This window comes from Talpa europaea, assembly GCF_964194135.1.
Source record: "Talpa europaea genome assembly, chromosome: 1".
In the NCBI taxonomy this organism is placed as follows: domain Eukaryota; kingdom Metazoa; phylum Chordata; class Mammalia; order Eulipotyphla; family Talpidae; genus Talpa; species Talpa europaea.
In genome coordinates this window covers 10,347,436-10,358,540 of record NC_140073.1, presented here as the reverse complement: position 1 = coordinate 10,358,540, position 11,105 = coordinate 10,347,436, and the positions used below count along the sequence as shown (strand labels likewise).

Here is an 11,105-nt window from a genome sequence, read left to right as displayed (position 1 = left end):
TACCTAGATTTTTCCTCAACTCCATTTTCTTTTACAGAGAAGAAAGCAATTTAAGGGTTGGAAAAACAGATTTGCCTCTAAGGATTTTGCCAATTCTAATTCTACCAGGTCTTATCAACTGAGCTACTCTCATTACCTTTCCCACTGAAAGGAATTAATACCATCTCTAAATGGATACCGATTTTAATTATTTTTTGTAAAGGTTAATTTATTTATGCATGCAAGAGCTGGGGTGCAGACCAGAGATGTGGTAGGTGAGAGGATTCACCAGAGAGAGAATGGGGAGCAGAACAGGCAAATGTACTGTTGCAGAAATAAATTCTAGCCTTTTACCCAGGCAAGGGAAGAACAAGCGGTACTTCAGGACTGGTAAGGTCAGGAGAAGCTTTATTACTCATGCATGAGGTCCCAGAGCTGGGTAGTCCTTCCTGCAAGGTCTGAGCACCAGTCTAAGGACAAAGGGTTTCTTTTATACATAACCAACTTACATTGATAACATCTGTCAGTAAGCACAATGGTTTGTGACAAAAGACAGTATTTTGGGATGCCCTGGGAGATCAATCAGCCTGGCCAGCTGTCTGACCTTGTTAAAATATAACCTTGTTTAGATAATCTCATCTAGATAGGCTTTAGAGATGCAAAACTTGTTTATATTTACTTTGCATTATTTACTGCACCAGACCTATAACTCTTTTAGCAGGAAACAGGAAAGATTTCATTTGTTTAGCAGTTTCCTTTCAGTACAGAAGAGGTCTGCTGCACCACGTGGGTCACCTACCTGGCCTGGCTGGGGATAGAACTCATGCTGCAGTGGCTGTGGATACCTTCATAGTGCTACATCTTAACCCTTTGTGCCACTAGGGAGATCCCTACACAGATTTTAAAGAGTTACTGGAACATGAAACATCACCCCTGAATAACATTATCTAGTATTGTAACAGGGTGGTCCCCAGGAAAGGGGGAGGTTCCAGGTTTCCTACCCCACCAAGGGAGGGTGGAGCTGAGCAGGGAGAGAAGAAGCTGGAGAGGAGACTGAGGAAGGAAGGAAGCAGGATGGAGAGCCAGAAGGAGACCTGGAGGAGGCACATGGAATGGAGAGACATGTGAAGAAACTGTGCTTGCCTTTTGGTCGTGAGACCCGTGGGAAGGTGTCAATGGCAGCCTTTATCTTGATTTTGATTTTGCTCTTTTCCTTCTGTGCTTGTCTGGTTGTTTCTGATCCTTTTCTGTGGGTCCCCACTGGAAGATGCTTTAGACTTGTGGCAGGCTTTGGGGCCTTGCTCTGGGCCAATCCCATTTGGATGGAGTTTTACCTACAAGAGGACGGGTAACTTTGGGTGCTTGATTTAGAAACTAGATTCTTTGCCTTTCCTGTGTTGTTTCCTAATTGTATTAAAGTTCCTTCCCATTAAAGTCTCATGTTTTGTGTTACTGCGGCGGATGGAAGAACCCTATATAGAATAGGCAGGTTTGCAGGGTTTGGGCTGCCCCTCTCCCTGCCCTGTAACAGTATCAATGATGTTTTTTATGTACCTCTTGTTTTTTAACTTAATTTATTAAATTGATACTGAAATGTCAATGTTTTATGTCCTTGTAGTGTTTTGATAGTATAGGAGACACCCTCAGGTGTAGTCACTGTAGCATTCCCACTGCCAAAGCACCCAGTGACCACCACAGTCCATTGCCTGACCACCAACTCTCACCCTTCCCCTGACCCCATCCCTTCTGATAGCTGCAGATCTGGGGCAGCTTTCAAGGGTTGGTTTGAAAGTTTGTCTTTATTTGGTTTGTCTGTATTCCATTTTTAAGTGCCATCATTCAGTATTTGGTGTTTATTTCCCCTTCTAGCTTATTTCACTTTTATCATCCCTTCCAGCTCCAACCATGTTGCTGCAAATAAAGAAAATGACAAAAATGAAAATGAATCAAACACAATGTAAAAATGACGTAACTGTGATTTTATTCTTCTATTTTCTTCTTAGACAGGAGATTTAAGCTGTTCTTGATTCATCGATCACTCAAGTCAACTCAAGTATCCCAAAACCATCTATTTTGGTGGAGAAAAGCAGGATGATGGAGAGTAATTACACCCCACCAACTGAGTTCCTACTTGTTGGATTCACAGATTATCTACCTCTCAGAGTCACATTATTTTTAATATTTCTCATTGTATATATACTAACTGTGGTGGGAAATCTGGGTTTAATCATCCTAGTTAATACCAATACAAGCCTCCAAACACCCATGTATTATTTTCTCAGCAACTTGTCTTTCTTAGATATTAGCTATTCCACAGCAATTGCTCCTAAAATGCTGGTAAATTTCTTAGCTTCCAGGAAAAGCATCTCTTATTATGGCTGTGCACTACAAATGTTTTTCTTTGCTTGTTTTGCTGATGCTGAGTGCCTCATCCTGGCAGCCATGGCCTATGACCGCTATGCAGCCATCTGTAACCCTCTGCTCTATTCTACACTTATGTCTAAGAAAGTGTGTGTCTGCTTCATTGTGCTGGCATACTGCAGTGGAAGCTTCACCTCACTGGTTCACGTCAACCTCACATTCAGGCTGCCATTTTGTGGCTCCAATGTTGTTAATCATTTTTTCTGTGATATCCCCCCTCTCCTGGCTTTATCGTGTGCGGACACCTATATCAATGAGCTTCTGCTCTTTGCCTTGTGTGGCTTCATTCAAACCAGCACTTTTGTGGTCATATTCATCTCCTATTTTTGCATCCTCATCACTGTCTTGAGCATGAAGTCCTCAGGTGGCAGAAGCAAAACATTCTCGACTTGTGCTTCCCATCTTGTAGCGGTCACCTTATTCTACGGGACACTCTTGTTTATGTACTTACGTCCCACCACCAGCTACTCCTTAGATACTGATAAGGTAGTTGCCGTGTTTTACACTGTGGTCTTTCCCATGTTTAACCCAATAATCTACAGCTTTAGAAACAAGGATGTAAAAAATGCCCTCAAAAAACTATTAGAAAAAGACTGGAGTTTCAAATGACTAAGAATCCAAATCACTCAAGAATACTCAAAGCATAGCCTACCCTTCCAATCTCATTATCAATACTAAGCCACAAACAGCCTGATAGGTCAAATATTTTAAGCTAATAACTGTTTTCCAGTTATAAAAGTAGTTTTTCATCCTCACTACTCTGAAATGCCTCATTCACAGAAATGTTTTATCCAAAATGTCTTTGCTCTATAAAACATTCCTGAGTTAAAATAATAACTGCTTAATTAGTGTTTTCAAAATACTTTTTTACATTGTTTCACTATATTCTTTATCATATTCTAATGAAGGTATATATTGCCTTGCCCATTAACCCATCCCTATTAGAAGTTTCTTAGCAACAAGGAACATATAAGCTGGTTTACTTTTCTGGTAACTACTAGAGAAAGGTATATGGCCTATCCTCATTATGTGTATAATTAATGGATGAACGGATAGAACATTTAAATGACTAGATGGATGGATGGTTGGGTGGATGGCTAGATGAGTAAGTAAATCCAATTTTCTGTGTTTGAGAAAATAAGGGCTCTTTCTATACTAATATCTGCATTTTAATACAGTCAAGTCTCTCATTCAGGACATAAATAAAGTCTATATGATGTGTCTATATCTTTATTACCTTTACATTGAGCATTGGGAGTTAGGGACAAGTGTCTTTTATGGCAGGAGTTGAAAAATTCCAGTTTTTCTAGTTACAGACAAAAATACATAGTTATTTTAGATAGATTTAACTTTATGATAGTTTTATCTTTATTTATCTTTATTTAAAGCACATACTAAGTGTTTATGTTCAAAGCAATACAATCATAAGTAAATTTTTTCTCAGAAGTAAATATTTATTTGGAAAGAATGAAATGTTTGCCATATTTTGATATCATAGAGATCAAGACTGGCAGTAGTATTGACTAAGAATCTATACTTTCTTCTAGCTGCAAACTCTTAAATATAGTGAAGAAGGTCTGCCATCATTTATAAGTAATTGCTGTTAGTTCTAGTTGAATATGAATGTTTCATTGTATTGTTATATAAATTTAGTCATTGTGTGTACAAAATGTGTGTACAAAATTTAGTCATTGTGTGTACAAAATCCAGGATTTTACTATAAGATAATACATCATTTTTCCTACATGAAAGCTAAAAGATTTTAGCCTTTAAAGTGTATTAGGGAAAAAAAAAAAAAGTCCTGCTTTAGTTGATAAGAGAATTAGATCCAGCAGCCATATGGCATGGCCAAACACTGGGTTCTAACCCTTTCCTGCAAACTCAAAATTCATTAGTTAAGAGAACCAAACTTCTCCTACTACCTGACTTAGAGGCTAAAAAAACAGCCTTGTAGTTAAGACAATGCTTATGAAGAAAACCTAGGTCACCCCATATCACTGGGTGAGGGAAGGCTGGAGTTCAAGTCTTTCAGTGAGAACTGAATGTCAAAACATGTGACCTGATCAGCATTTGTTTTGGTTGTATATTGTTTCAAATCACAACTTAGTGATTAAAACCAACACCATTCACTTTGCTCAGACACTCCCATGTGAAGAAGACTGAGTGGGGATGAAGTCTTCCTGTTTCCCCATGTTTGGTGTCTCATTTGGGATCACTTTTATAGCTCAGACAGGAGTACCTGTAACTTGGCTTTGCATCATTTTTTTTTTTCCCCCATGCAATCAGGTCATCTCGATTTGGTCTCTTTAAGTGTTTTTCAAAAATATGGTCTTAGGGAAGTTCTAAGAGCAAGTGTTCCATAACCAAAGCAGATGTTGTTAGCCTCTCATGTTCTAACCTTGGAATTCCCAAAACTCACTTCTACAGGAATAGCAAATCACCTCAGTTAACTTCACCCAATAAAAAGACCACTGAAGTTATTGTCACAATTGTCCTTCCCTAGTATCTGTGAAGTTCTGACTGTTAGCATCCAATCAAAGCATGATTTTGGATGGCTAAGAAACATTTCTGGAAAAATGAGGATGGTTGCCTAAACAATCATAGGGTATAGACCAGCATATACATTTGTCCTCATAGGAGGATTTTGTCTGTATTTTAAAAAGTCTGTGTTTTTGAGAACACAGCCATGATGAAAGTTTTTATTTATTAAAGGAGGTGTTATCAATGAGAGCACAGAGGCATTTACTGCACGGTGATTGAGAGGACCTATGAGTGTGGGATTAGTCTGGGTCTCCAGAGACAGTAAGGAAGCTCGTGATACAGCCTGTGGACATTTGAGGTTCCCTTCTCCACAGCGAGCTATAGATTCTGGCCCCAAAAGAAAAGGAAACCTGTTATTATAAAACAACAACAACAACACAAAAGCCCTGTTTTAACAATATATCCTTTATCCATCACGAAAACCTGGTCTTCTTCACTATCCTGCTTGGTCTGGACTTGGTTTAGTTGTGAGTATGTTTAGGAAGTGGTAATACAGGTTTATTTTGAACTTTCAATATTTTCTGTTACCTCCCCATATTAAAGAATCTGCATTATTTTAGTATTGTTCCAAAATAGACAGAAATCAATTTTCTAACCTGGGTTGTTTTTTTTTTTCTTTTTTTTAACTTTCCAAGTTCTTTTCACTTTGTGAAGAAAAGGTAATATTTGCATATTGCCCATATTCTGGATTTTCTTTTGACCATATGAGAGCATGTATGTCTAGGCTATTTAGTACTTGATTTATATGTCAACTAAAAGCTTCTTGCACATTCATGGAAAACTCTTTGAAATGGAATATCTCAGAACTTTAATGCACTGAAACTATAGAATAAGGAAAACAGTTTTTCTAAATTTTATATAATAATAATAATAATTTTGGGGAATTTTTAGAATTTATCTTATGATTTCAATAGTAGTATTTTGGGATATTTTATATTTCCTTGTGTTTGTCACTACATTCTGTCTGTAATAAAACCAGGGCGCACACATGGAGACTGGATTCCCAGAGCTTAGGACTCTGAGCTTTTGCTACAAGCTGCTACTTCACCCCATTAGAACTCTAGTGAACCTGGATACAATGGTCTTCAAATCAATGTGTCTTATTTTTAAATTAGACTATCAGCTAGGGTCTTGGGTCTTTCAATATGCTGAGACTGTTCATTGTAGTGGGGTTTAAAATTTTGTTTGTTTGGAGTTATTTTTGTGTGTGTTTCATCTTTTGCATTCAGTTACATTGTTTTGTATGTGCTTATATATACTTTTGAAGTTAGAGAATTATGAGCTTATAGATCACATACATTTCATATAGCAGTCCATCTGTTATATAGGTACTTGTGCATAATATTCTATGATATAAAGAATAAATGAAAAAAATATGTACTATAGTTTTTAATTAGTTCACTCAAATATTGTGTTAATGTAATCATATTGAGCAAAGCTCTATGAAAGCACATAACAAAATAATTCAGTTTTGGTTAATAGCTATCTGTATACAGTATGGAGTGTCCTTATTTTGAAAACCATTACCTCTCTGGTAGGAATTTACCTATGGACCTTTTTTAATTATAATGAAAAATACTCTGAGCTTTGTGATTTCTCTCACAAATATCCTTATCCCCAACTTTTCCCTTGATTGCTGATGATTAATTATTTTCAAAAGGAATGACTGTGAAAGAATTTCATAATTTTAAAATAAATTCTTATGTTTTGTCCTGACATTTCAAGACATTGATCTGAAAATTTAGACAATGCGAGCAAAACATTAGATTATTAAAATATTATTTCCACTGTTTATTTTCCAAAAATAATTAGTATTTATTTATTAGTATTCTAATAAATACTATTATTACACTTATTAGTATTCTAAAGCAGCCCCTTGTTTTATCAGGAAGATATTCCGGAGTGGTAGCAAAAACTCTGCACTTAGAAACAGGAAGCAGCTATGCTCTACTTACAATTCTATCAGTAAGAAAGCTGATCATCCTGGACCCTATGTAACACCTTATTTACAGTTTTCTATCATGATAAAGCTCTTGCTAGAAAACTCAGTGTAATCTTACTGGAGTCACACTTGGTTTCTCCATTCCTTCCTCCCCTTCTCTACACACTTTCTGTGTCCCAGTGTTGAGACATACTGGCTGGAAGTTGCTACTCCACTGCCATTTGTCTTGTCCTTTTTTCAATGATAAATTGGCAAATTATAGAAACTCTAAAGTATGTGTTCCTCTGTTTTTTGTTTTGTTTTGTTTTCAGATAGGATTTATATCTAATAAATCGGGGACAGAGCTCTTTTGGGAAGAAAGGTCATCTCTGGTCTAATAAACTTTAGTGATGTGATGCTTCCATTATACTAAGCAGCCCTACAAACAAACAAACAAAAAAAAAGGTTGCCAAAAAGAAACATGAGCAACTGTCCCTTGATTCCTAATTTTTTTTTTAAGAATTTGAGTTTATTTTCAGATTATAAAACTGCTGTTCTATATTTTACAATCTGATTTTATTAACAACAGAAAACATATTCTTGCTACTTGAATTATTGAATTATTCTGTTTTCCTAGGAAATAATAAAATTTATATTCATTTTGCTAATCAAGTCACTGATTAAAATTTAGACATGACCTAATCTATACCCTTCATCAGTGAGGGATGAAGCTATACTTATAGAATAAAGGTTTTGCTTTTTATATTGAAACGTCCCCAAATTGTAACCAAAACTTACCATGATTCTTGTCAAGTTCCATGAGAACACAGCTCATATATCTTTCTTTAGGTCATTAACACCTCACACAGTGTCTTGCATAAAAGTCATGTTTGCTGTTCAAAGCCACACATTTTTGGTAATATGTTATAACAGCAAAAGGAAACTAGTACACAACTTAATGGTGTACTTACCATTTCTTTCTATTTAACATCCTCTTCTTTACTTTTGTCATAGAATTTATCATCATTGTGGGAAATATATCTATGTAAGTTTACTTTACAATAGTTTCCTAATAAAATGTGAGATGCTTGGAAGCACATTTTTCTTAGCACTAAATCACCTTTAGCAAATAAATACTTCTTGGCACTGAATAGTATGTTATATATAGTGAATGTATGAAAACATATACATGTGTGAATAAATTTATTACTTAACCATAAAATTATTGAATTAGTACTAAGTCATGTCAAAAAAAAAAGTAAAATCAAGCAGCAGTCTACATTTTTTAAAGGACATATCCAATAGTTATAATTTTTGCTAACTCACACCAAATTTTCCATGGGGTTTTTGCTTTTGTCACTTTAATGCTGATTTTTAAAAAGATTTATTTATTCATGCATACAAGAACTGGGGTGCAAGCCAGAGGTGCTGGGGGTGAGAAGATTCACCAGAGACAGAGTAGGGAGTAGAGCAGGCAGCTCTATTGAAATACACTGCTAAGGGGAGCAGTGAGTGAGGTGGGAGAGGTCTGCTGCACCATGTGATTTGCTCCCTGGCCAGCTGAGGATCAAACTTGCGGCAGTGGCTGCCAATAGCTTCATAATGCTGAGAGTTAACCCCTTGCACCATCAGGAAAAAAAGTAAAGGTGAAATTTTATATATAAAGATGAAAAAGGGAAACTTTTTCTAATTAAATTGCACAGCAATTTTTAATCTTTGTTTTTATTACAACAACACTGGTTTACAACATTGTATATGATTATGAAGTATAGGGTCCTAATGTTCAGGTGTATGTTACCACATCACACACACCACCAAGGCACTGTAGCCCTCTATCATAACTCAATATATCCCCTCCTCACTTTTCTTTCCACCCTTCCACTTTAGTAGCCTCAATTCTAATTATATTTCCAAGGTCTGTTATTGATTTGGTTTTATCTGATTCATTAAAGCAAAAGTATCTGGTATTTGTCATTTTCCTTCTGATTTATTTCACTAAGCATAATAGCCTCCATTCCCACCCATGTTGTCACAAATGCCAATACTTTATCATTTTTTATAACTGAGTAGTATTCCATTGTATATTTACACCACATATTCTTAGACCATTTGTCTGTCTTTGGAGATTTAATTTGTTCCCAAAACTTGGCCATTGCAAATAATGTTGCAATGAATATAGGAGTGCATATATCCCTTGAATTAGTGGTTTTGCATTCTTCAGGTAAATGCCTAGGATTGGAATTGATGGATCATGTGGTAAATCTCTTTTTAATATTCTGAAAAATCTCCAGACTTTTTTTTTTTTTTTCATAAGAACTGGGCCAATTAACATCCCCACCAACAGTGTAAGAGAGCATTGTTACTTTATTATTAAACTTAAGGCAGTTCTACCTTTTTCTCCCAAGTCAACTCTCTTGGAGGACATAGTCATTGATCTTCTAAGTGGGGAATTGAAGTAGTGGTAAGGCCAAAAATAAGATTAATTATGATATTTGAGATTTAGAAAGGATGGGGGGTTTTGCAAGTCAGAATAATGGGTTAACTGTATGTGAAAAATAAACAGGTTAATCACAGTTTAATGAAATAATTCCTAGCATGAAATTATTCCTTGAATTTCATGCAAACAGAGGACTTATGTATGTCAGGTTTGGTGTGAAACATGTCTTGGTATGAATATGAGTATAAAATCTAATTTCTTCATCAATGAGAACTTCCTTATCCCAATTTCTATAATGTGCAAACTGAGAAGCAGGGAATAACATAATCTCCAGATCCAAAAGTTTGAGTCACTACATCTGTTTTGTCTAGTACATATGTGATTTACTGTTGCAGTTAACTTCTTTCTTTCCTCCGATTGCAGACTATATTTAAATTGTCTGTACTACTATGGATTCTGGATCATGAAGGAAATCAATATTTTTTTTTCATCTGAGTGATAACGTCTTTTCTGCAACTAAAGAACCATATAAACCTGACTACATGGCTAGCTGGAATCATACAGGTGTGAAGGAATTCCTTCTGGTAGGTTTAACTGAAAATCCTAATTTGCAAGTCCCCCTCTTTTTGCTTTTCTCCTTCATTTATTCCATCACACTGGTAGGTAATTGGGGGATGATTATCTTGATCTGGTTAAATACCCAACTTCATACTCCAATGTACTTCTTCCTCAGCAACCTCTCTTTTTGTGATATTTGTTACTCTACTGTCTTTGCTCCTAAGATGTTGGTTAACTTCTTATCAAAACACAAGGCTAGCACTTTTTATGGCTGTGTTCTACAGAGTTTCTTTTTTGCAGTGTATGTAACCACAGAAGTCATCCTCCTGTCTATGATGGCTTATGATCGTTTTGTGGCCATAGCTAATCCCTTACTGTACACAGTCATAATGACCCAAAGGGTGTGTATTCAGATGGTCCTTGCATCTTACTTGGGCGGCCTCATTAACTCACTGACACACAGTATAGGTCTGCTCAGACTAGACTTCTGTGGTCCTAATGTTGTAAATCATTATTTCTGTGACATTCCCCCACTTCTGAGGCTTTCTTGTTCTGATGCCCATAGGAATGAAATGTTGCTTTTAATATTCTCTGGGGTCATTGCAATGTTCACTTTTATTATCATCATGGTCTCGTATGTCCGCATCGTCATTGCCATCCAGAGAATCCGCTCAGCCGAGGGGAGGCGCAAAGCCTTCTCTACCTGTGCCTCCCACCTGACTGCTGTGACCTTACTTTATGGGTCGGTGACCTTTAGTTACATCCAGCCAAGTTCTCAGTATTCTTTGGAACAAGAGAAGGTCTCTGCTGTATTTTATACATTGGTGATCCCCATGCTAAATCCACTGATTTATAGCTTGAGGAATAAGGACGTGAAAGATGCAGCAAAACGATCAATGTTGTGGAAGAGAACCCCCACTTGATTCAATATATCTATGGTTTTGTTAACGTTAACCTGAAAATAGACTCTTTAAAACTGTATCACATATACAATCACAAACAAACCATAATCAAGATATTCTCGTGAAATTTGAGACTTGAGTCTTGAGTTCAATCTGAATATTGAAAATTACTCTCACTGTTGTGTAAGTTAATTTTCATTCTCTCAAGAATTTATACTTTTGTTATATAACAAATTCTCATATAAATTCTAAAATAAATCACGTTGGGTTTAAAAGAATCTGATACTGACTCAATCAAAAGTGTGCTCCAACAATATGCATTATCAAATGCTTTGCTATCTGAAAG

General features: G+C 36.2%; 2 protein-coding genes across 2 annotated transcripts; both read left to right on the top strand.

Annotated features, from left to right (window-relative positions):
• Positions 1 to 2,070: 2,070 nt before the first annotated feature.
• LOC311171027 (olfactory receptor 5AS1) lies at positions 2,071 to 3,009 on the top strand (the record flags this gene model as incomplete). Its single annotated transcript, XM_084233576.1, has 1 exon — positions 2,071 to 3,009. One exon carries the CDS (start codon positions 2,071 to 2,073, stop codon positions 3,007 to 3,009), a length of 939 nt encoding a protein of 312 aa, XP_084089702.1.
• A 6,832-nt stretch (positions 3,010 to 9,841) lies between these two features.
• On the top strand, positions 9,842 to 10,780 carry LOC311171034 (olfactory receptor 5J3-like; the record flags this gene model as incomplete). Its single annotated transcript, XM_084233588.1, has 1 exon — positions 9,842 to 10,780. One exon carries the CDS (start codon positions 9,842 to 9,844, stop codon positions 10,778 to 10,780), a length of 939 nt encoding a protein of 312 aa, XP_084089714.1.
• Positions 10,781 to 11,105: the final 325 nt, after the last annotated feature.